This window comes from Coregonus lavaretus, assembly GCF_964263955.1.
Source record: "Coregonus lavaretus genome assembly, chromosome: 4".
Lineage (NCBI taxonomy): Eukaryota > Metazoa > Chordata > Actinopteri > Salmoniformes > Salmonidae > Coregonus > Coregonus lavaretus.
This window is the reverse complement of record NC_139991.1, coordinates 979,804-1,004,230: the sequence shown is the minus strand read 5'-3', so window position 1 is coordinate 1,004,230 and position 24,427 is coordinate 979,804. Positions and strand designations below refer to the sequence as shown.

General features: G+C 43.4%; 5 protein-coding genes across 6 annotated transcripts in view; 3 read left to right on the top strand and 2 right to left on the bottom strand.

Annotated features, from left to right (window-relative positions):
* LOC311127332 (Wilms tumor protein 1-interacting protein homolog) overlaps positions 1-3,804 on the bottom strand; it is a 34,303-nt gene extending 30,499 nt beyond the window's left edge. Inside the window, exon 1 of the mRNA XM_084159152.1 lies at positions 2,243-3,804. Within this exon, the coding sequence (XP_084015278.1) occupies positions 2,243-3,758 (1,516 nt within the window). The 5' untranslated portion in view covers positions 3,759-3,804. The remainder of the gene's footprint in view (positions 1-2,242) is intronic.
* A 1,015-nt stretch (positions 3,805-4,819) lies between these two features.
* On the bottom strand, positions 4,820-8,484 carry LOC311128098 (short-chain dehydrogenase/reductase family 42E member 1-like). Its single transcript, XM_084160070.1, has 3 exons — positions 8,393-8,484; positions 7,920-7,985; positions 4,820-7,274 (listed from the first exon to the last, which is right to left on the bottom strand). Exons 2-3 carry the CDS (start codon positions 7,979-7,981, stop codon positions 6,176-6,178), a joined length of 1,161 nt encoding a protein of 386 aa, XP_084016196.1. The 5' UTR covers positions 7,982-7,985; positions 8,393-8,484; the 3' UTR covers positions 4,820-6,175.
* Positions 8,485-11,749: 3,265 nt separating this feature from the next.
* On the top strand, positions 11,750-13,156 carry LOC311127798 (arylamine N-acetyltransferase, pineal gland isozyme NAT-10-like). The gene is made up of 2 exons (XM_084159677.1): positions 11,750-11,836; positions 12,106-13,156. The coding sequence occupies exon 2, from the start codon at positions 12,112-12,114 to the stop codon at positions 12,982-12,984; it is 873 nt and encodes a 290-aa protein (XP_084015803.1). The 5' UTR covers positions 11,750-11,836; positions 12,106-12,111; the 3' UTR covers positions 12,985-13,156.
* A 214-nt stretch (positions 13,157-13,370) lies between these two features.
* Positions 13,371-16,042, top strand: LOC311127726 (nuclear envelope phosphatase-regulatory subunit 1). Of its 2 annotated transcripts, none has more exons than XM_084159595.1 (6): positions 13,371-13,449; positions 14,203-14,274; positions 14,473-14,546; positions 14,691-14,800; positions 15,359-15,413; positions 15,576-16,042. In XM_084159595.1, exons 1-6 carry the CDS (start codon positions 13,425-13,427, stop codon positions 15,615-15,617), a joined length of 378 nt encoding a protein of 125 aa, XP_084015721.1. In that variant the 5' UTR covers positions 13,371-13,424; the 3' UTR covers positions 15,618-16,042. The 2 variants fall into 2 exon arrangements, with proteins under 2 accessions (XP_084015721.1, XP_084015720.1); XM_084159594.1 differs by having other exon boundaries at positions 13,371-13,461.
* A 357-nt stretch (positions 16,043-16,399) lies between these two features.
* On the top strand, positions 16,400-23,553 carry LOC311127686 (HEAT repeat-containing protein 3-like). Its single transcript, XM_084159557.1, has 15 exons — positions 16,400-16,658; positions 17,871-18,043; positions 18,385-18,472; positions 19,016-19,119; positions 19,340-19,449; positions 19,562-19,702; positions 19,916-20,202; positions 20,555-20,645; positions 20,906-21,060; positions 21,266-21,348; positions 21,623-21,759; positions 21,919-22,007; positions 22,163-22,306; positions 22,459-22,635; positions 22,749-23,553. Exons 1-15 carry the CDS (start codon positions 16,515-16,517, stop codon positions 22,860-22,862), a joined length of 2,037 nt encoding a protein of 678 aa, XP_084015683.1. The 5' UTR covers positions 16,400-16,514; the 3' UTR covers positions 22,863-23,553.
* The last annotated feature ends 874 nt before the right edge of the window (positions 23,554-24,427 follow it).

Genomic DNA, 24,427 nt, shown 5'->3' with positions numbered 1-24,427 from the left:
TGAGCCAGCCAGCGCACTGGAGGAAAACAAAATCAAACCACTGTTCTGTTCTCAGACCGCAGCCATTTGTCCATCAGCACATTCAAAAGGTGGATAGATTCTCCTTTCTTTTCCTGTGGGAGGGGAGAGTTCACCCCTTCAAAAACAATGACTTCAAGTCTCAGGGAGGGAATATGTTGCAAAAAAGTTACAACTCACAGCACACATGGAGAAAAAAGGCCCAAAGAAATCTAACTTGAGGAAAGCACAGAGAGAAACGGCAGAGAGAAGTCTTCCAGAGAATGCCAACTGCAGTGGCCGACTGGCCGGGCTTTTTCACCAAGCAGCAAGACCACTGAATCACTGAAGGGTATCTACTCTGCTCCCTGGGACAGAACAGAAGGTTCCATTCAGCGCTGTGTAAACGTTAGCTCTGCCAAAACAGAAATGTGTATTTCTCTGTAAAAGCCACTCTTATCTGCCACAGAGGGAGTCGTTGTTGGCATTATAGAATACACATGTTAGTTGTTAAGGTTGCAACCAGCCACTAGATGAGATGACAACAAAGCTCAGTGAAGCTAGGCTGAAGTCGTGTTCAACAAAGCTCAGTGAAGCTAAACTGAAGTCGTGTTCAACAAAGCTCAGTGAAGCTAAGCTGAAGTCGTGTTCAACAAAGCTCAGTGAAGCTAGGCTGAAGTCGTTTAACAGAATGCCGATTAATAGACAAACTTTACAAGCTCCACAACTACACTGGAATAGTAAACAATGGAATTACTTAGCACTACAAAATAGCTGCTTTGTAGTAACATGAGTAACAACAACGAATAGCACCTGACTTGTTACACATAAGGAAATGTTTCTGTTATGTCAATATGCTCAGTTGGTAGAGCATGGCGCTTGCAACGCCAGGGTTGTGGGTTCTTTCCCACGGGGGGCCAGTATGAAAATGTATGCACTCACTAACTGTAAGTCGCTCTGGATAAGAGCGTCTGCTAAATGACTAATGTGTCAAATCTAAAATCTAAAATGTATTACTATGTCTTACACTATAGTTATTACACTTGCTGTGCAAGATGGAGATCAGGACTGTGATTTTATAATGAAAAGGATCCCCAGTAGCTCTTGGGACAATATTCCCCACCTCACCTCACAAAACAACCAAGGACTTGAGGCAAAGGGCTACCTCAGGCGTCACCAGCCACTTCTGATTGATCAGTGGCAGGGCTGCTGTGGCCAGGCCACAACACTGTTTGACCAATCAGTGGTCAGCTGGCTACATGGACAAAATGGGCCTAATCACTCAGTTAATGCTCCAGTTAGCCTAACTCTGTCTCAGCCTCCCACAATATCAAACACACTAAATATTATGACAACACAATATGTAATGTGGAGATAATATTCTTAAACTTGAAAAATGTATGTTTTGTTTTTGCACTGCTCTCATTAAAGCTCATGCTTCAAATAAACTCAAATGATCCTCAGTGTAAACACAACTTGTAAGTCGCTCTGGATAAGAGCGTCTGCTAAATGACTTAAATGTAAATTACCACAGGGAAAATATGTATTAGTAAATCAACTAGAACAGGTGATGAGACGTTTGTGTCTAGCAATAGAATTAGAGGTGTTATGATTGGAAATGTTTCCAAATATCGATGGCCTGACCTGTGTTGTGCTGCCAATGAACATGTGCTCAGCTATAATAATAATATGCCATTTAGCAGACACTTTTATCCAAAGCGACTTACAGTCATGTGTGCATACATTTTTACGTATACGTATGGGTGGTCCCGGGGATCGAACCCACTACCCTGGCATTACAAGCACCATGCTCTACCAATTGAGCTACAGAGGACTAATGAGGTTAGTGACCCAGCTGAAGATGAAGTAACCCAGTGATGCCCATCAATTGACTTCTCTTCCACCCATGTATGGACCATAGGGCACCAGAGTTCAAGTTCATAACCATGAGGGTTATTATCAGACCACCAAACACATGGGACATGGAGGATGTAGTCTGGCCCTTTTACATTTTTACATGACTAATTCATTTGACTTTGTGTAAGAATAGCCTAATTCTGACCTCTTATTGAGACATGTTTTGGGAGCTTTCATAAATGTAATCTAAAAAAAGATATGCAAATATAAAGAAAAGTCAATACAATTATTGTTTCATTTCATGTTTTGCTATTTTAAAGCTTTATTCTCACTTTTTTGCACACTCATAGTGTTCCTTATAATCATTCATAGGAGGAGTTACACTTACCAAAGTATTCTTTTTTCATGTGCATTTCTAACTCCTTCTCCAGCTCCAAGGTGAGTGCTTCCAGACTCCTTTCTGCTTGGCTTGGGCCACTTTCCCGGCATGGGGTCACCTGGTAAGGTAGTTTAAACCTCTGCCCTGAGGCTGGAGTTTTCGTATGGAGCCCATAAGAAGATGATGGTGATCCAGCGGTCACCTCTGTATTCATCCCTGCCTGGGTTGACTGTTGTGGTGCATGCTGTGGCTGGGCTTCTGGCATCCCCGAGAGCGCTTGGAGATGGATACGATTATGGACACCGTTGGTATCTCCACAATCGTGAGTTAGTATGTCCTCCTGCAAACCAGTCCCCAGCATTGAGGACCTGGGTGAAGGCAGTTGGAGATCCGGGTAGGTGCTCATAGATCCCCTGGAGCTCCGGGAACTTCTGGAACTGTGACTGGAGATACTGGACCGGGGACTAACGACGCAGTTAGCTATTGTCCCGGGTCTTGCGCACCCGTCCTGGCTGCAGATGCTTGACCGAGGACTAGCCAACGGCATGCCATGCAAAACCGCACCCTCCAGATCATGGTTCCCCACAGGCATGTAACGCGAATCAGAATAGCTAGAGCGTGGACTGGTGGTACAAGAATACTGGCTCGCTGTGCTGGACCTGGGGCTGATGTGCCTTTGGTCGTAGCCCATACTGATGCCGCTGGTGCGGTTACTGCTGGGCTTACTGCAGCAGTCATAGCTGTTCAGACTGGCCCTTGGGCTGGAATGTTTACTTGTGTCGCTGGCTGTACTTGCATAGCTAGACCGGGGGCTGAGGACACTGCTCCCTTCACAGTGTACCAGACTGGACCTGGGACTCGTGTACTTGTCTTGCCCGGGTACCACCAGACTCGTGCGCGGGCTACTGATGCTCGACCTCGGGCTTGCATGTTTGCTTTGCTCCTGGGACGAGAGGGAGGATGCGAAACTGGACCGCGGGCTGGTTGCATTGTATCTGCCGTCGTGGTTGGTGGTAACACAGATACTGTTGCATCTGTTGCCAGGTGGCGGTACTGGCTTGTTCAAAACCACTCCATCGTACGCGCTACCAGTGCTGTACCTATGCCCCTGCACCTCCAAGGAGTACCTCCTGTGCCGCTCGGACGCGCCGCTATAACACGGCAAAGCAATTTCGGATTTGGTGCAATAGCTATCTTCATTAGGATAAACTATGTCTCTTTGAGGGGTGCAATAATCCACAGGAACGGCTCTGTTGCCATTCACGGGGCGCACGGGAGCCGCAGTGTACACTTTATTCCCAGACATGTAATTCTCAACGGTGTGTATCTGTTGGTGAGGCGCAGAGTTGCCATTCATTGTCTTACTTTTCTGCTCGTGTATCGTTGGAGACGAAAAATCCAAATCGGGGTTGATAACCATGTCCCTCCTTGAACTGTACATCCCATCTTTGTATGCTTCATATAAGGAAAGGTCCTCCATTAATTTACTCGCCCGGAGTCCCAAATCTTCCTCATAGTGATCCATGGTTTGCTCCAGAGGCGAGGAACAAGTTCAGAGAAAGAGCGCACTAGTCCACAAGCCGACTACCGAGTGAGAGATAGCAGTAATTGCATTTCACTTGGAAATCATAACAAAACGCAGGCTCAATCCAGGAATCGTCGCCTGTTTTCTGAACCGCCAGTGTGCTTGGAAATCTCGGAGCAGTGCATGATCTTCATCTTCGAAAACATAAACCCTTATCACAAAGTTTCAACGTGAGGATACGTTTGTCAACTTCAGTTTTTGTTAAGTTGAAAGGTCTTTACAGTCAATGGCGCGCTGCGCGGAGGAATTTTCCCTTGTCAGTTTCTCTCCAGTTTTCCAAAATAGTCTCAAATGTAAATGTTAAATAGAGAAAATATTGCAATGCACCACTAACAGCCACATCTTACGTATTAAAAGACACAGAGTGCGTCAAAACAAGTTTTAAACCCAATTTAGCACAAGGGACTCGTTTGCGGAGAAGGAATGCGAGGAAGTGGACGGGGTGCACTCCGCCTCTCTGGAATGTGGTTAATGCTGGAGCGAAACAATGATTGCGACTAACTCAGCAAGGGGGTGCCTGGGTTTGAAAAAGAATAGTCCCGAGAGAGTACGGCTGCATTCATCTCAGCCTTAAAAAACTGCACAAAGGACCAGTCTCACCTGGCCCAATTTCCTTTGCCCTTTTCGGTTTCGGGACAGAAACAGCTTCACTGAATTTAGAATGGATTGTTTCTAGAGCATGCTGGACACGTATCAAAGTTTTAATGCTGGACAGAATGTATCACAGTTAGATGCCGAATGCAGGGAAGGCTTCTCTTCTGTCTATCAACAAAGGGCTTTTGCCACCAAGATTATGCATTTCTTATTTGTCGCATGACTCGCATCTATGATTTTATTCTTGACAGCAAAATATTGCATTGTCTCAAAAAGATTGATCTTTTATAATTTACAAAAAAAGTTTATATAATGTGTGATAATTAAGCTAAGACTTGGCCCCCATTTTTTATGAAGTTAGGCTATTACTTTGTGCAACTCATTACAAACACAAATCACAGGCTGTTCAGTCATGTCATTTTATTCAAGAACATTATGATAACATTATCCAACTAAAATAAAGAAACATATCCCTTATTGACTAAAAATCTGTGTCGGTCCTCATGAAACATTTCAAAGTTATACAGTATAAAAAAACATAAAATCTTATCGTTAAACATTACAATACATTGTCCGTCATCTTTCTTATTACCATCTCCAATTGAGATGTAAAAACAAAATCAGGGAAAAGGGCCCAATGTAAATGTTGGGTCCCACTTTAAATGAAGTACAACTTATAAAGGGTTTTATATAGCATACATAAAGGCTTCATAAGCACTACATAAATGCGTCACAAATAATCTATAAGCATATGTCATACTCATTAAATGGTGTATAAACATACATAGTGTGCGGTTACATTTGGCAATTCACCCTACAGTGGGAATGGTTATGTCACCCTTTATACACCATTTGACATATGCTTATAGATGATTTTTGAAGCATTTATGTAGTGCTTATGAAGTCTTTATGTATGCTTTATAAAGCCTTTATAAGTTGTACTTCATTTAAAGTGGGACCAAATGTTGTTTGTACCAATAGACATCTGCCGAGTGGCGCAGTGGTCTAAGGCACTGCATCGCAGTGCTAGCTGTGCCACTAGAGATCCTGGTTCGAATCCAGGCTCTGTCGTAGCCGGCCGCGACCGGGAGACCCATGGGGCGGCGCACAATTGGCCCAGCGTTGTCCAGGGTATGGGAGGGAATGGCCGGCAGGGATGTAGCTCAGTTGGTAGAGCATGGCGTTTGCAACGCCAGGGTTGTGGGTTCGATTCCCAAGGGGGGCCAGTATGAAAAAAATAAAAAATAAAATAATGTATGCACTCACTAACTGTAAGTCGCTCTGGATAAGAGTGTCTGCTAAATGACTAAAATGTAAAAAATGTCTCTTATGCATTATCAAGTTTAGAGAATCCTTATGTAAATACTGCATTTAACTAGTGGACTATGGTCAGGTACTTCCATGGACAGGCACAAATTAAAACAAACATTCCATTCTGGCTTTAAACGCCTGCCAAAAACAAAATGCATTGTGTCCAACAATTGCCAATATAAGACAAAAGTTAGCTATATTATATCTAACTAGGTATATCTATTGTTGGAATTTACACAAAACACAATCATGGTCGTTTATTAAGACAAGGTTATGTGGTCTTTAATTTGAACAGGTCTAATTCAGGTTAATAATATTATTTTGTTTTATTACAAACTGCCAACAGTGTAATTAATAAAAGGAGAACCAAACAATCCATCACCACTAGTATAGCACAAGTTTCAACATTTAAATGTGCCATTGAGATTTATCACTTTATTACTGGCTGCTGATTAACTGCCAACCACTGGGAGGTATGCGAGGGCCAGAGCTACTAGAGCCACTAATAGAAGACCATCTAGTATCAGTCGCTGGAGACGTGAACCACTAGGTTTTCTTCCGTGACCTCTACTCTTGAACCACTGCACAACCTCCTCCAGGTTATACTCCTGGGGCTCATAACCCAGCTCGGCCTTGGCCTTGGTCATGCTGAAGTAATGTGTCACGCCGGTCTTATACACCTCTGTGCGTGTGAGCAGAGGCTGGAAGTTATAGATTGGGCCGATGAGATGGTGAATCATCTCAGTGAGGAACGCAACAAAGTAAATGAGAGAGACGGGTAGACGTAGTTTGGGGAAAGAGTAACCCAAACCCTCCACCAGAGGTCTGAAGAACTCAAAGTTGTTGACAGGTCTTCCGTCTGAGATGAAGTATGCCTGTCCAGCAGAGCGGTGCTGGTGCTCTGACGTCAGAGCCTCTGCAGCCAGTTCGTGTGCAGACACCAGGTTGTCTACATGGACAAACTCCACTAAACTTCTCGGATCTCCATACACAAACCTGAATATCCCCTTCTCTATGTACCCAACGATCCTGGGCAGGTGCCTCTGCTCGCCAGGCCCGTATATACCGGCTGGACGCAGAGCACAGGTCCTCAACACACCTGTCCCGTCCTTCAGCTCTGTACCACTGGCTTTCATCACGGCCATCTCAGCTACTGACTTGGTTCTGGAGTAGTGGTCAGGGTGGAGATGGAGAGGTAGGTAGGGGAGGCTTTCGTCACCACCCTCAATGACTTGGCCTCCGAACACTACGTTGAATGTGCTGGTGTAGACGAGCCTGGAGACTCCAGCCTCTACACAGGCCCTGAGGACATGCTCTGTGCCCTGGACATTCACTTCTTCAATCAGCTTCCTGTTCAGCTGCTCCCTGCCAGACATGCCGTAGGAGGCGATGTGGAAAACACAGTCCATGCCAGTGACCGCCTTCTCCACCTGAGCATACTCACAAATATCTCCCTTTAGGAACACAATGCCCTCTGGAACCTCTAGGCTGGGTGGCCTCAAATCAAACAGGATGACTTTAGCTCCCTTTTCATGTAGTGAGCAGGCAAGGCTGTAAGAAATGAAGAATACAGTCATCCTGTTAATCTGGAATATTGGGTATAGGGAAACCTTGCACATGTAGTAGTGAGGGATATTCAAGGAATGTTCAGTTCAACATTATCCCCATGATTTTTTTAAAAAACGAAATAGGAAAGTCATTAGCCTACTTATGAACAGTGCTTGACTTGGACTGAAATAAGTGCAGGTACTCATTTTGAGTGCCAGTACTGTTTATATTTAGGTGCAGGAGCTTCACAATACTTTTGAGCTAATATTCTATAAGAGGAACAGGAGCTCAAGCAGAAGAACATTTGAGATGCTGGTACTCAACTCCGGTAAGCTCCTTTCCAAGTCAAGCACTGCGTATGAAGCTACCATTAGTAAGTCACAACAATTTGTTGTAAGCAGGGATTAAATTGATGGAGTGATAAGGTTCTGCCACTTTAGTATGTAATACAGACTGAATAGGCTACAGTGAATAACATAATTAGAATAACTGGTATGATAACTCCCCCTAGTGGGGTTTTAGAACTACTGTTAACGAATTATTTTGCACATTCACTTGGTAATGTACAAGTTCTATTGTGTATTGATGAGATTAACACTATGTACAGGCAACAAATAATGTAAAATATTTATATTTTGATGGGCTTACCGGAAACCAAAGTATCCACTGCCACCGGTAATCAAAAACGTGCATATTCGCGCCTTTTCCATTTCACTGAAAATAAAACTTGAAGGTCAATGTGCTTGAAATAACACCACACAATACCTTCAGAGAGAGCATGAATTAAAGTATGGAACTTGTAAAAGAGACACGTGCCGAAATGTATAACAACCAGTAGTGCTGTAAATGTAACAACCTGCAACCTCACCACGTCTACTGTAGCCATACTTCTAACATTGTGGCCTATTACTTGATGATGCTACGTTGACGTTTGGCTACATTAGCTTAATGAACGCAACATTTGATGCAAACTAGTTTAGCTACATAAGAGAACGACAATGACAGTTGTGTAAACCTGTACTGTATCAATCAGATCGCTGACATCTTCTACTGGTCTACATGCTGTTATCTAGGCTATTGAACAGCAAACACTTTAATTTCAATTGAAAACGGGCTTTTACCTTGGCGTTATAACGTAGCAACCCTTTCATTTGTCCAGCATCAATGCTTAAATTAATTAATCGGTGTGACAGGCTGTTACTATTTTATAAACAATTTTCTTGGGCGGAGCTAGTGAAATTCTTGGAGGGAACTGCGAGCGATTTCATGACTTGTCAGTGCATGGGCTACGCAAACTTCCTACTTTACACTTTTGACGTAGTAGGTAACTCCTCCTCTTTATTGACAGGGTAGAGAAATATCAGGGATTTAATATGTTGTCCCAGCCAGGACCAAGGACCTCGTTCAAATCAAATCAAATCAAATGTTATTTGCCACATGCGCCGAATACAACAGGTGTAGACCTTACAGTGAAATGCTTACTTACAAGCCCTTAACCAACAATGCAGTTTTAAGAAAATAAAAAAAGTATTAAGTAAAAAATAGACATAGCTAATAATTAAAGAGCAGCAGTAAAATAAAATAACAGTAGGGAGGCTATATACAGGGGGTACCGGTACAGAGTCAATGTGCGGGGGCACCGGTTAGTCCTCTGTAGCTCAGCTGGTAGAGCACGGCGCTTGTAACGCCAAGGTAGTGGGTTCGATCCCCGGGACCACCCATACACAAAAATGTATGCACGCATGACTGTAAGTCGCTTTGGATAAAAGCGTCTGCTAAATGGCATATTATTATTATTAGTCGAGGTAATTGAGGTAATATGTACATGTGGGTAGAGCTATAGTGACTATGCATAGATAATAAACAGAGTAGCAGCAGCGTAAAAGAGGGGGTGGGGTGGGGGGGCAATGCAAATAGTCCAGGTAGCCATGATTAGCTGTTCAGGAGTCTTATGGCTTGGGGGTAGAAGCTGTTAAGAAGCCTTTTGGACCTAGACTTGGCGCTCCGGTACCGCTTGCTGTGCGGTAGCAGAGAGAACAGTCTATGACTAAGTTGGCTGGAGTCTTTGACACCGCCTGGTATAGAGGTCCTGGATGGCAGGAAGCTTGGCCCCAGTGATGTACTGGGCCGTACGCACTACCCTCTGTAGTGCCTTGCGGTCGGAGGCCCGAGCAGTTGCCATACCAGGCTGTGATGCAACCAGTCAGGATGCTCTCGATGGTGCAGCTGTAGAACTATTTGAGGATCTGAGGACCCATGCCAAATCTTTTCAGTCTCCTGAGGGGGAATAGGCTTTGTCGTGCCCTCTTCATGACTGTCTTGGTGTGTTTGGACCATGTTAGTTTGTTGGTGATGTGGACACCAAGGAACTTGAAGCTCTCAACCTGTTCCACTACAGCCCCGTCGATGAAAATGGGGGTGTGCTCAATCATCTTTTTTCCCCCTGTAGTCCACAATCATCTCCTTTGTCTTGATCACGTTGAGGGAGAGGTTGTTATCCTGGCACCACACGGCCAGGTCTCTAACCTCCTCCCTGTAGGCTGTCTCATCGTTGTCGGTGATCAGGCCTACCACTGCTGTGTCGTCTGCAAACTTAATGATGGTGTTGGAGTCGTGCCTGGCCATGCAGTCATGGGTGAACAGGGAGTACAGGAGGGGACTGAGCACGCACCCCTGAGGGGCCCCTGTGTTGAGGATCAGCGTGGCAGATGTGTTGTTACCTACCCTTACCACCTGGGGGCGGCCCGTCAGGAAGTCCAGGATCCAGTTGCAGAGGGAGGTGTTCAGTCCCAGGGTCCTTAGCTTAGTGATGAGCTTTGAGGGCACTATGGTGTTGAATGCTGAGCTGTAGTCAATTAATAGCATTCTCACGTAGGTGTTCCTCTTGTCCAGGTGGGAAAGGGCAGTGTGGAGTGCAATAGAGATTGCATCATCTGTGGATCTGATGGGGCGGTATGCAAATTGGAGTGGGTCCTGGGTTTCTGGGATAATGGTGTTGATGTGAGCCATGACCAGCCTTTCAAAGCACTTCATGGCTACAGACGTGAGTGCTACGGGTCGGTAGTCATTTAGGCAGGTTATGTTAGTGTTCTTGGGCACAGGGACTATGTGGTCTGCTTGAAACATGATGGTATTACAGACTCAGTCAGGGACATGTTGAAAATGTCAGTGAAGATACTTGCCAGTTGGTCAGCACATGCTCGGAGTACACATCCTGGTAATCCGTCTGGCCCTGCGGCCTTGTGAATGTTGACCTGCTTAAAAGTCTTACACACATCGGCTACGGAGAGCGTGATCACATAGTCATCCAGAACAGCTGATGTTCTCATGCATGCTTCAGTGTTGCTTGCCTCGAAGCGAGCATAGAACTGATTTAGCTCGTCTGGTAGGCTTGTGTCACTGGGCAGCTCGCGGCTGTGCTTCCCTTTGTAGTCTGTAATAGTTTTCAAGCCATGCCACATCCGACGAGCGTCGGAGCCGGTGTAGTACGATTCAATCTTAGTCCTGTATTGACTCTTTGCCTGTTTGATGGTTCGTTGTAGGGCATAGTGGGATTTCTTATAAGCATCCGGGTTAGAGTCCCGCTTCTTGAAAGCGGCAGCTCTACCCTTTAGCTCAGTGCGGATGTTGCCTGTAATCCATGGCTTCTGGATGGGGTATGTACGTACGGTCACTGTGGGGATGACTCATCAATGCACTTATTGATGAAGCCAGTGACTGATGTGGTGTACTCCTCAATGCTATCGGAAGAATCCCGGAACATATTCCAGTCTGTGCTAGCAAAACAGTCCTGTAGTTTAGCATCTGCGTCATCTGACCACTTCCTTATTAACCGAGTCACTGGTGCTTCCTGCTTTAGTTTTTTGCTTATAAGCAGGAATCAGGAGGATAGAGTTATGGTCAGATTTGCCAAATGGAGGGCGAGGGAGAGCTTTGTACGCGTCTCTGTGTGTGGAGTAAAGGTGGTCTACAGTTTTTTTTCTCTGGTTGCACATTTAACATGCTGGTAGAAATTAGGTATAACGGATTTAAGTTTCCCTGCATTAATGTCCCCGGCCACTAGGAGCGCTGCCTCTGGATGAGCGTTTTCCTGTTTACTTATGGCCTTATACAGCTCATTCAGTTCAATCTTAGTGCCAGCATCGGTTTGTGGTGGTAAATAGACAGCTACGAAAAATATAGATGAATGTTGTCACAGGAACATCCCAGGGAAATCAAACCTATAATCATACCTATAAATTGTCTCATTCTTGTGTGTGTCCCTGGAACATCCTACTACAGCAGTTGGCTATAATTCAAATCATAGTTGGGGGGGAGTGGTGTCAGTGTATCTGAAATGTAGAACAGTTCCCAGATACACCACAAGGCTGCAGTGTTTTACAAGTGAATTTTAGTTTCGCTTTCCAGTACATGAGCAAAGTCCAGGCTCCAGGGTGCTCTGTTTTTATGTCATGCAAGAGCCATTCTTATCTCTTTTAATGCACAACTGCTTTGCCCTTCTTGCCCCGAAGAACTCTGAACAGCAAGCAGTACTTTGAGAAGCTACTTTTTCACTGCCTTTGAAAGTAAGTAATCATCAAAAGGAAATTAAAAATAGCTGCCAGTGCCTCCATGTAGTATCCTTGTGTAGCGCAAGTTTTTGTCTATTCTTTAATATTTTATCCTTCAGTTCAAGAATTGGGCCTACATGGTGGTGTTTCAATTGAAAAGAGGATCTTACTCTATGTGAAAAACACTTTGTGAATGAGATATTAGCGGATGTCAATTTCTGTATATGTAGTCGTAAATTCTGCAAAAGCAGAAACTCATGCAGTGTCTTTGTTTTAACTCTTAGGACAAAATGAATCTGGAAGAGTACTTCAAGAGGATCGGGTTCCACGGCCCATTTTCTAAACCAGACCTTGAAACACTGAACCAGGTCCACAAACACCATGTGATGTCAATCCCATTTGAAAACCTCAGCATTCACTGTGGTGAGAAGATGACTATGGACCGTGAGTTGATTTTCAATAAGATTGTGAGGAGCAACCGGGGGGGTTGGTGTTGTGAGAATAACCTCCTCTTTGCTTGGGTGTTAAAAGAGATGGGTTATAATCCAGTAACACTGGGTTCAAAAGTCTACAACAACACCACAAACCAGTTCGGCCCCATAGACTCTCACCTCATCAACAAGGTAGTCATTGATGGGACTGCTTACATTGCAGACGTGAGCTTTGGGGTATCCTCCCAAATATGGCACCCTCTTGAGCTCATCTCCGGGAAGGACCAGCCACAATCCCCTGGTGTCTTCCGTCTCATACAAGATGGAGACCTGTGGACCCTGGAGAAGACTGGTCGAAAGCCTCTAGTTCTCAATGATGCCTTTACCAACTCCCCTCTGGTAGACAAGAGCCCAACCAAGAAGATATATGGCTTCACCCTGGTTCCCCGTGGGGTTGATCATTTCCTAGAGACGTCCCACTGCCTTCAGACAGATCCAAAGTCTCTATTCACCAACAAGTCCATCTGCTCACTGCAGACGGCTACAGGATTCAGAGCCCTAATTGGCTGGACCTTCAGTGAGGTCACCTACAACAACCAGGATGGTGTTGATGTTTTGGATATGAAAGACATACCTGATGATGATGTGGATAAAGTGCTGAAGGAAATGTTTAATGTGTTGTTGGCAAACAAACTGGTACCCAAAAACAACAAAGCTGGCTACACTATTTAAGAACTTGATTGCCTGTAACATTTCATATTTAATGTGATGTAATTGTAATGTAGCCTAGGCAAATCTAGATTCTGCCATTGACCAAAGATTCCTCACAACGTTTTTAATGAGATCAGTGAGATTTATAAAACACATTCTGTATTCTGTAAATATAAAACATTCTTTCACCAGAGCTGCTTGTGTTGTCTTTGAACACTCAATAAACATGCTTTTAAACAAATACATATTCAATGCATGGTTATTTAGTCTCTGCGACCTACTTTCAGATCATATCTGAAGAGTCGATTAGTTGGTGCTTGTGGTTGCGCCGTAGCTTCTTGTTTAAACCAATCACAGAACATTTTTTGAAATCGGCCAATCCACGTTAAGGTTTTGACTGGTTCCCCATTGCCCAGGAGAACTAGCTAGCTAGCACAGCCACCAGCCGGAGAGTGACAGCAATGAATTCCTTGGAACAAGCCGAAGGTAGTCAACATGGCAAGCAAATTCATTTATTTTCACAAATCATAATGCATGTTATTATAAGTGAAGTTTCGCTTTGAAGTAAAACGCACGGTGACAAACGTGCCTTTGCAATGCACTTTAGTCGTTTGACGGCTTGATTAGCCAGCCGCGGTGACGTAGCTAGCTAGCTAGGCTAACCTTTGCTCTTAAAGGACATTGTTAATTGGTAAATGAGTCAATACCAAAGCTAATTACATATTTTTGCTGATTTCATTCCTCGGTGGTTCGACATCAACTTGTACGAAAGAAATTCGCACAAAGAAGGCTTGTTAGGTACACAAGATCTAATTAGCCGGCTAGCTATGCTATAAATAGTTAGCATACCAGTAGTTATTAGCCCGGCAGAAGCTATACACATACTTTACCCGATTTGATTGATATTATTAATGACCAGGTTATCCCAGAAGGTCGTTAAATATAACACTAGCCTTGTTTTGCCAGTCCAAACTAAACATAATTCAGTAGTTTTGGACACTAGTTAGCTTTGGACAGTGTCAGAAGTTTTTGCAAGCGTGCTCTTCCAATGGCAATTCAGTGGAATCAGAGCCTTCACTATGCAGGTGTGTTTGATTTACTTTTGGGACTACTCCATCGGTTCCAAACCAATCAAGCACACATAAATATAGGGTATTTTATGTTCCTTCTGTATGGTTTTGATCAAGAACATTGGTGGAAATGTATATGAATGCTCTGACGTGCTGCTTGTTTTTGCAGACCTAAAAGCTTTTGAGAGAAGATTGACAGAATACGTCTCCTGTTTGCAACCTGCAACAGGGAGGTGGCGAAGTAAGTATTTTCAGGTCCAACTCTGTCTAACCATAATGAATGACTATATTGCAACTGTCAAACCATAATCAACAACATTTAAAGAGTAAATTGCCTCCAAGCCTGAGTATTTTGTGTTTTCTTGTAAAGGATTCAGACCTACATTATTCTGCTAATTGTTTTCAGGGGATATAATTCAATGTCTCACATTCGTTTCAGTGATTCTAATAGTGGTCTCTGTTTGTACGGCGACTGGAGCCTGGAACTGGTTGATAGACCCTGACACACAGAAGGTCAGTATGTTTGTGATAGCAGCTTGATCGTGTATGAGATAAAGTAGGATACCTTTCACACAGATCAGTGTGTTTGTGATTTTAGTTTGGTTGTGTTTCTTTGCCTGTCTCATCTCTGTACCTCTGGCTGTTGTCTTTTCTCAGGTTTCTTTCTTCTCATCATTGTGGAACCATCCGTTCTTCACCATCAGCTGCATCACTTTGATCGCTCTGTTCTTTGCTGGAATACACAAACGAGTCGTTGCACCATCAATGTATCCTTCCTCTTGCTTAAAGTTCCACATTTTTAATTTATTCAGTAGGATTACAAACAAGGCCACCAGGTCCATAGCTGTAATTTACCATCCAAACAGTATCACTACTTCATTTAAAGGAGAATTTTCAGTATAGTGATGTAGGCCTTTAGATGTTGTACACATTAAATTGTGTCATTCTGAACTTTATCCGCAACGTTAGATTCCATTTTGTGCGACTCAAGATGTTTCTTCTACCAGCTGTGCTGCGCGGGCTATGTCAGTGTACAATAAGAACATGCTCGGCCTGCACAGCTGCGTGGGGGAAACAGCGCTACTATATAACTTTGCAGATAAAGTTTGAAATGACACAATTTCATGTGTACAACATCTAAAGAACTACATCACTATACTGAGAGCGTGTTAGTTAACAAAATGATGTATTTGGGTGTTGTTTTTTTATAGCTTTTGTTAATTTCTTTTGTGTGCCCTGATACTGCACAACAAGCAATGAGAAGTTGAAACGCGGCTGTGGACCCTTCATAAATAGGACAATTCTCCTTTAACTCACTCTCCAAGTATTGCAGCTCGCTGTCGGACGGTTTTAGCAGAATACAACATGTCCTGCGATGATGTAAGATACATAAATCATCTTTGTTGAGGTTACCTTAATTCCTAATCAATTCAATCCAGCTGTCACGTTTTTGGTCATCTCTAACATAATTTAATTTATTTGGAATTATTGTCTGTACATCTGTGCATTGTATTGACTTTGATGGTTATTTCTCTTTTACAGACAGGGAAACTAATTCTCAAACCACGGCCACACATCCAATAACCACTAACTCTGGGGGGGGGGGTTAAATGTTCTTAATCACTATGTTGATTGCCAAGAGTAAGCCCCAAGATTGCCACTGGACAACAGACTGACACAAGGACCAGAATCCTGTTTGGGGGATCTGAAACAATGTAAGGAAGGAGATTGGGGAAACACTGAGAAGTGATTATGTTGATGTACCCCATTACGTATGAATGAAAAATTGTGAGGGGAGATGACATCAAATGCCTTTTTAACAGCATCTCAGTCACTGTTACGGTCTCCCTTAAAGCTGCTTCTGGGCTCACACACCCTTTGACATAACTCATTCGCTATGAGTTCAGATGTGTTTATTTCTAATGATGACATTCATTTGTTTTAGATAAATCTTTGTATTTTTAAACTAATTGTTATATACCTAATAAATACTTGTGTGAAGACATGAATCCTGTGATTTACTGTAGTTATTTACTGTAGTATATGGTTGCAACCTGTAGACTGAGCTATGTTTTTGCTCCAGATTGTGAATGCCTATACAACTTGTTTGAAAGTATATCTCCTCAATGTGTAATTTGGTCTTTATAGTACTTTTTATTGTATTCATACGTTTAAGCATTGTTTGATAACTATATTCACTGCAAATTAGTTTCTGTGGTTTTCCAGCCATGTTAGACCGATCATTATTTCAAAGAAGAAGAGTAGAAGGATTCATCTTTAAAGTGTTCAGACGGTGCCCTGGTCTCGTCTTTGCGACATAAATACGACACCCCTTCTGCTTTGCGAGAGTAAGCACTATTTTACGGCACTCGCCGAATCTCCACCGATGTTCCACATGGCTTAAAAATTATGTGAGATAGTGTGACAGCCTACTACATGATAGATAGATCAATATCTTTCCGCACTTAATCGAAATAAGTTATGGGTAAAAGTAAGACTAACAAATTTAGGCGTCCCCAGTTCAACGCAGAGGGACTGTCGGTAACTGCTGTAAAGGAAGTGGAAGAGGACCACGATGAAGTCTGTGATGGAGTCGACTCTCCAGCTGGAGAGTTACTGGAGAAAGTAAGCCCCAAGATCTGATCACAGTACTGTTATTTGGAATCATTGCAGTGTTTCGGTCTAATGGCTCATGTCTGTTGCACTCTATTTTAGAAACGCTTGCAGGTCAGTTCTGCTATTCATATGCATGTCAATGTTGTTTACCAATGTTTCCATAGGACAAATGAAATGTCTTCCTAAGGATCTTCCCGCAGATGAAAAAAAACTGTGGCAGGCAAACAAGTGTTAATACATATTTTTATAATAATGCTCAAATGTGCCCCCCCCCCAAAAAAAATATTAATTAATATTTCACAGAACTATACTGAAAAATATATGCGCAACATGTAAAGTGTTAGTCCCATGTTTCATGAGCTGATATAAAAGATCACAGACGTTTTGCATATGCACAAAAAGCTTATTTCTCTCAAATTTTGTGCACAAATTGTTTAAATCCCTGTTAGTGAGCATTTCTCCTTTGCCAAGATAATCCATCCACCTGACAGGTGTGGCATATCAAGAAGCTGATTAAACAGCATGATCATTACACAGGTGTGCCTTGTGCTGGGGACAATAAAAGGCCACTCTAAAATGTGCAGTTTTGTGACACAACACAATGCCACAGATATATCAAGTTTTGAGGGAGCGTGCAATTGGCATGCTGACTGCAGGAATGTCCACCAGAGCTGTTGCCAGAGAATTGAATGTTAATGTCTCTACATAAGCCGCCTCCAACGTTGTTTTAGATAATTTGGTAGTAAGTCAAACCGGCCTCATAACCGCAGACCACATGTAACCACGCCAGCCCAGGACCTCTACATCCGGCTTCTTCACCTGCAGGATTGTCTGAGACCAGCCACCCTGACAACTGATGAAACTGAGGAGTATTTCTGTCTAATGAAGCCCTTTTGTGGGGAAAAACTCATTCTGATTGGCTGGGCCTGGCTCCCTAGTGGGTGGGCTTATGGCCTCCCAGGCCCACCCATGGCTGTGCCCCTGCCCAGTCATGTGAAACCATAGATTATGGCCTTTTTAATGTATTTCAATTGACTGATTTCCTTATATGAACTGTAACTCAGTAAAATTGTTGAATTTATATTTTTGTTCAGTACATGGTAAAATCTATTTCAGTGCCGCAAAACAGTGTTTCACACATACAACTGGAAGATAAAAGAACAGAGATGGTATGAAAAAGTGAATATCCAAATAACCCCTGTGAATACTGTATGTGTTTAGTTGCAGAGTCCCAGTGCAGATGTGCGTGAGTTTGCCTGTGCCAGCATATCACGTGTGGTGCAGCAGAGCCAGACCATCCCAGGCTTCCTCCAGCGGGATGCGGTGAGACGTCTCGGGCCCCTACTGCTGGACCGGAGCCTGGCCGTCAGGGAGACTGCCACAGGGGCACTCAGGTGAGCCCTCAGCCTCCCACAGGGATGTTCACTACCCAGTACTAGCCACCTAACAGCCCCCCTGAGAGATGTGAGAGGGATGGTGTGGAGTCTGGACTGAGGATCAAGCCTTTCAGATATTGTTAATTTGTTCGGAGAGTGTGCTAAATGTTAGTTGTGATTGTAGATGGTAGTTCAAGCCATTATGTGCTGTAAGACAGAAGTAGGTTAGTGAAGGATGCTTTGGCTTGCTAAACAGACACTGAGCGAGTCCTCTTGACATACCACACCCTCAATTAACTGTTAGCACTGATGTAATAGTTATCGTTCAAAGACTGAGTGATGTGTTCTTCTCACATCAGGAACCTGAGTGCCTGTGGGGGTCATGAGGTGTGTGAGGACATGGTGAAACAGGACGTCATGACTCCTCTGACTGCTCTGCTTCGAGAGGTGAGGTCTTCCTTCGTAAATCATTCCCATGATTGGCACCTTAAAGTTGATGTATTTATGGGTGTGGCCCTGCTGCACAAAGGTTATGTTTTTTACATTTTGAACAACATATTTCATAGTGTGCATGTCTGAGAAGTTAAGCGCCTACATACCTCCATTCCTTGATGTGTTGTGTGTTTTCCAGACCTGGGTTCAAATACTATTTCAAATATCTCAATTACTTTCACATACATTCAAAGTAAGTATTAAGATAGCGAGGCCTATATTTTATTTGAAAAGACAAGTAATTGAATATTTAAATGTATTTGGAAATACACTTAGAAATAGTATTTGAAAGAAGTATTTGAAAATTCTCTCATACAATTTGGTAAACTATTATTATTATTATTTTTACAAATGACCATTCAAATACTCAAATAAAGGTACTTGTTCTGGGCTGCGTATTTTAAAATACTCACAGAAAAAAGTATATTAAATACTAGATACTCAAATACACGTCTGGTGTTTTCATAGTGACTGAACCCCAGGATTGTTTCTCCACAGTGCTGTGCTGGGTTTGAGACCAATGCTGCCCTCTCGTTAAAAGGGCAGAAAAACACAGTGGAAGATGTAGCCAATGAAGCAGTTAACTTGCTGTGGAATCTCTGGTAAGATAAAAAATAGTAAATGTAGTAGTAACAGTAGTAGTAACACAAATGTCAGCTGGTCGGTCAGCCTACGTTCATAGGTCCACCTAGTGATCTGGACATGCATCGAGTAGCCTACCCATAGATATCCGAAATTATATTTAATTCTGTTAGCTTGCCAATGTTTTGTATGGTTGTTTCACACCATACTCTCCTGTTGTATCATCACCCTGTCTGTCAGTGAGAGCAGTAGCCAGGCCCTCTCTGTGTTCAACAAAGCAGGCATTCTGGATGTTATCCTACACTGTCTGGAGCGACACACTCACAACATCAAGCTGGCTTTGTCTGCAGGTTAGTCTCATCAAACCAATTTTCACACCACCTTAATTAGCATTTTCACCATTTCAATATGTTACTTGATTATGTATTTTGTAGTAAGTCCCTGCTCCCTCTCTGTCTTTAGCCCACTGTTTGCACACAGTGACTGAAGACAATGCAGAGTTGCTGTGTAGTATGAACAATGCTGTATTAGGGACTCTGGAGAGTGTGCTGCTATCCTCACAGACAGGCATGGCTCACACACTGCTCAGGACACTGGCTGCAGGTACGGCTACAACATCTTTGTTGTCACATTATTTACAGATGTATACTTCACAATGTCAACCGGTCACGTGAGGAACAACTGACTCCGCATTCACTCTCTGACTAAGGGCATTTGTTGCTTAGTCAGAGTCGGGGGTTGGAAGCGGTTTGTTGATAGCCTAACTAAATAACTAGTCTGATTCCAGTGCTCATTGTGTGCTCCGTCCATTGACAGGGTCAGTGTGGAACTTGAAGAGCAGCCTGCCCACGGCCCGCCAGGCCCAGACCCTCAACGCCCTGGTGGCCACCCTGTCCCAGTGCTTGGAGCTGGATGCTGGCACGCTGATACCCCAGCACCGCCAGGCTGAGGTGGCCCGCAATGCCACTGCCTCAGAGGCAGGGAACATGGAGGACCACCAGGCAGCTGTAGAGGAGATGGAGGATGAGGAGGAGGAGGGGGCTGGCCCGAGGAGGAATGGCAAGGCAACCAAGATTGATAAAGACTTCTCTGACCTCCTGCCTGTAAGTCCTGTCCTTTTTCACTCAGAAACAAACCCATCAAACTCTTTTGAGTTATGGTTATAGAGATCCAAAGTGACAGGGTTGAGTAAAGAGTATTGCATTTTCAGTTTTTAATATTCAGAGTACGTACCTGACTCCTCCACACTGTTAAATGCTGTGAAACAGCTGAATATTGATGAAGCAGCACAGAGTATTACAGTTGGTATTCAGAGCTGTAGTGGCCCTCTCCTCAGGGAGATACTGCTTTGTTCAGCAGGCAGGGAGCGAGGGACACCCACAACAGGGTTTACTCAGGGACGTAGGAGGTGGCTGTGTCCCTGCTGCAGTGTCAATAGTCTGGTTCTTTCTCCAGAGGGGCAAGGAGGAGCTGAGGGAGGCGACGGCCTTGCTGACAGCCCAGCAGACGTCTTTGGAGATCATCGTCAACATGTGCTGCTCTGATGGTGAGTGCTGTGGGCGGCAGTGTTTGGGCAGCAGAGCAGTACTGACCTGGGGGGGGTTGTTTTCATTACCATTACTGTTTCACACAGCTGTCTGGTACATGTTCATAGATAAGAGGACAGCATTCTTACTGTTGTCTGATGCTCAAATGCATTCTAAAAATGAAAAGTCTTTCCTTGAATATTTAGGATTTATAATTCACTTTTGTTGCTTTTGAGGTATACGTCTGCTGTTGTGACTCATTTTGTGTGTTTGTTTGTAGACCCGTCAGACGATGAGTGGGAGGAGGCGTCGAGCAGCGATGAGAGTGAGATGTGTCCTGACGGCCTCTCTGAAGGGAACACCAGCCTCCTGTCCCCACTGTGTCTTTCTGCTGAGGTCCACGGGGCCCTGATCAACCACAACATCCCAGAGAAGGTGTAGGGGATTTCTTTCCTCACCTAGCATAATTGTTTCACTTCACGTCTCATGTTTGTCTTTTTTGATGTTCCCTCTGTTTTCACATACAAAATATAAAAGAAGTCATGTCATGGTACTAGGCTAGTCTGTGTTCCTACTGTCTCTGTTATACCCACTAACACTGTATGAAGGGGATAACCATCCATGTCTCTATATGTTCAAGGTTCTCAAGAAGACCCAGTTCCCCAGCAGCGACGCCATGGACGTATGTCGTCACAATCCCACCTGGAAGATCTTGATAAAAAAGTAATTATCTATCTAGCATGATGTCATTTTCTTTGTCCTTAAAGTATGAGACACTAGATATTCTGTGATATACTAGATCACTAGATAATTTGAGAAGTTTGTCATGATTCTAGTAACACAACCAATATGTGTCAATGTACGGCACCATTTGATTGAGGTATTCTCTTTTTCTGCCTTATAATGGCGTTACTGGTGTACTCTTTGTTAACCACACCTCTACCTGCCTTTTAGATTACATGCTTCCAGGAGTTGACTAAAGTACATTTTCCCCCAGGATGCATCGGGTACAGTACAGAGCCCTGACGTGCCTTCACAACATGCTGTCTACTATGGACGCTGAGTCCCTAGGGGGAGCAGCTGCTCTTCAGGCTGTCGCACAACATCTGTCCACACTGGTCTTCAGTGCTCCAGGTTAGATCTACATGTCATACCATCTCTTAATTATTAAACCCTATTTTTACTAGATAGGTTGACTAGGTAGGTTGATTCTCTTTTTACAGCAATGACCTTAACAAAAAGGAGTGTAATTGTCTCATTCAGTATTTATTTTTGGTTAATTTGCTTACTCAGAGATCCCTGAGGAGGAGGAATTCCTTGAGGCAGTTACCAGTGCCATGCGATCCCTCTTACAGATCATAGCCTATATGAAAATCCCACAGGTAAGACAGCTGACTCAAGCAGGGGAGGGTTCCCCCTGAAGTACATTTTACCTAGCCTTACTGTCAACTGTCTGTCAGTTTATACAATACCACAGCACTATCCCGATGTGTCTGTCTTGGAGACTCATTGTTTATGTTTGTGTGTGTGTTGCCAGTGTATGACCCCCCAGCAGCTGATGAGCCTGAGCGAGGCAGCGACCCGCTGTGGTGTGGTCAGTGTGAGGGTGAACGCCCTGGCCATCCTAGGCATCACAGGAAGCACACTGGCTAAAGAGAAGGGGACAGCTGAAACTCTGCAGGTGCTTTATTATTGTAATCCCTCATGTGTTTTAGATAGCTAAGGATTACTTCAGAAGGAACTGTTTTTGTTCCTCTTTTTTTTCAATGGTTTAACCCATCTTGGCTTTGTGACCATGATGTGATAACACTGCAATATCTTTTTTTTTTATAGATGATTGGCAATGCCTTACTCCAAGTTGCCACAAAGGATGCCAACCTTGTGGTTTGTGGAGAGGCCCTGGATGCTCTGTTTGATGTTTTTGCGGATGGAGACGAGGCAGAGAGAGCAGCTAAAAACATCAACTTACTGTCTGCACTGAAGGCACTTCAACCTGTCTTCAAGGCTAAGGTAATAGAGCTGCAGCCCATCACTAGGAACAGTTTTTATGCATTCGTTATGCAAATCGTGTTGTCATCTGTTTAATTGCTGTTTCCTGTCCTCTATATGTCATCTGTGTGCAGATTCGTAAAGAGGGGAAGGGAAAGTACAGCCCTGAGCAGCTGTGTGTGCTGGACAACATCAAAGTCAACCTAAGAAGGTTTATTGGCTACCTGGAGACTGTGGTGAAAAAATAACAGCAGCCCGACACTACTACACCATCTGACTGGCTGACATGAAATGAAATGACTCAGAATATACTGTACAATGGACCCAGAGTTGCCCATAGAGCCTTGGGACAGAACAGAGGGAATGGCGTTGAGGGGAATTCCCTAAATTGAGTTTAAAATCAGTTTGTTTCGGAGTGAACTATCCCTTTAACATCTATATAACTGATTTTCATGTTGGTTTTCTTTTCTTTTTGTTTTAATGTTCTGACTGAAATGTGTAACTATTTTCCTTGGTAAGTGAGTGTTTACATAGTTTTGTGTACAAAAAGACAAAAAAAGATGTGCGCTATTGTAGATGAATTTGTTGCAATACACAGGGACACATTATTAAACTTTATGTATAAAAGTATATTTCAAAGTGCTGTATTTTAAAGAAATTGACAGAAAATATTATGGTTTACTTTACACATCTTTATCATCCAACTCTCACGTCACACACGCAATATCATACTGTTGCCCTCCATGTTAGGAATGACCAGTTGTAGTATTCATGTGCTTCTCACCCAAGAATCCGCTAACTGACCCCATGTACAGGCCCAGTGTTTCCTGACCTCTGGTTTGCTATGGCTCGACTGCCTGTAGGCATTTGCCATTGCCAATGTATGACAAGGCCATCTCTCATGTGAGATGTCATGAATAAAACAGAACTCACCCTCCATTTACAAGTTGATTTAGTTAACATGATTATTTGGATTGCTGAAAGTAAATTGATTAACTTGTTTTGATATTGGGGAGGATATAATAATTTGATTTTACGTGCTTTTCACGACACCCAAAGTCACTTTATATACAAGAAAATCTGCAAGATGAAAAGCAATAAAATCACATAAATAAGTATAGAAAAGTACACTAAACATGATGACAGACTAACCATGGAGAACACTAAACATAAGGACAGACTAGCCATGGAGAACACTAAACATAAGGACAGACTAGCCATGGAGAACACTAAACATAAGGACAGACTAGCCATGGAGAACACTAAACATAAGGACAGACTAGCCATGGAGAACACTAAACATAAGGACAGACTAGCCATGGAGAACACTAAACATAAGGACAGACTAACCATGGAGAACACTAAACATAAGGACAGACTAGCCATGGAGAACACTAAACATAAGGACAGACTAGCCATGGAGAACACTAAACATAAGGACAGACTAGCCATGGAGAACACTAAACATAAGGACAGACTAGCCATGGAGAACACTAAACATAAGGACAGACTAGCCATGGAGAACACTAAACATAAGGACAGACTAGCCATGGAGAACACTAAACATAAGGACAGACTAGCCATGGAGAACACTAAACATGATGACAGACTAGCCATGGAGAACACTAAACATAAGGACAGACTAGCCATGGAGAACACTAAACATTAGGACAGACTAGCCATGGAGAACACTAAACATAAGGACAGACTAGCCATGGAGAACACTAAACATAAGGACAGACTAGCCATGGAGAACACTAAACATAAGGACAGACTAACCATGGAGAACACTAAACATAAGGACAGACTAGCC

What these genes read in the sequence shown, in the direction of transcription:
- LOC311128098 (XM_084160070.1), bottom strand. Translation starts at nt 7,981, where the DNA reads ATGGAAAAGGCGCGAATATGCACGTTTTTGATTACCGGTGGCAGTGGA. An exon ending in AGTGGATACTTTGGTTTCCG is followed by an intron (nt 7,275 to 7,919) that starts GTAAGCCCATCA and finishes CATTTCTTACAG; the next exon opens with CCTTGCCTGCTCACTACATG.
- LOC311127798 (XM_084159677.1), top strand. Translation starts at nt 12,112, where the DNA reads ATGAATCTGGAAGAGTACTTCAAGAGGATCGGGTTCCACGGCCCATTT.
- LOC311127726 (XM_084159594.1), top strand. Translation starts at nt 13,425, where the DNA reads ATGAATTCCTTGGAACAAGCCGAAGGTAGTCAACATG. An exon ending in AGCCGAAGGTAGTCAACATG is followed by an intron (nt 13,462 to 14,202) that starts GCAAGCAAATTC and finishes TTGTTTTTGCAG; the next exon opens with ACCTAAAAGCTTTTGAGAGA. An exon ending in CGAGTCGTTGCACCATCAAT is followed by an intron (nt 14,801 to 15,358) that starts GTATCCTTCCTC and finishes TCACTCTCCAAG; the next exon opens with TATTGCAGCTCGCTGTCGGA.
- LOC311127686 (XM_084159557.1), top strand. Translation starts at nt 16,515, where the DNA reads ATGGGTAAAAGTAAGACTAACAAATTTAGGCGTCCCCAGTTCAACGCA. An exon ending in CAAGCTGGCTTTGTCTGCAG is followed by an intron (nt 19,450 to 19,561) that starts GTTAGTCTCATC and finishes CTCTGTCTTTAG; the next exon opens with CCCACTGTTTGCACACAGTG. An exon ending in AACCTGTCTTCAAGGCTAAG is followed by an intron (nt 22,636 to 22,748) that starts GTAATAGAGCTG and finishes ATCTGTGTGCAG; the next exon opens with ATTCGTAAAGAGGGGAAGGG.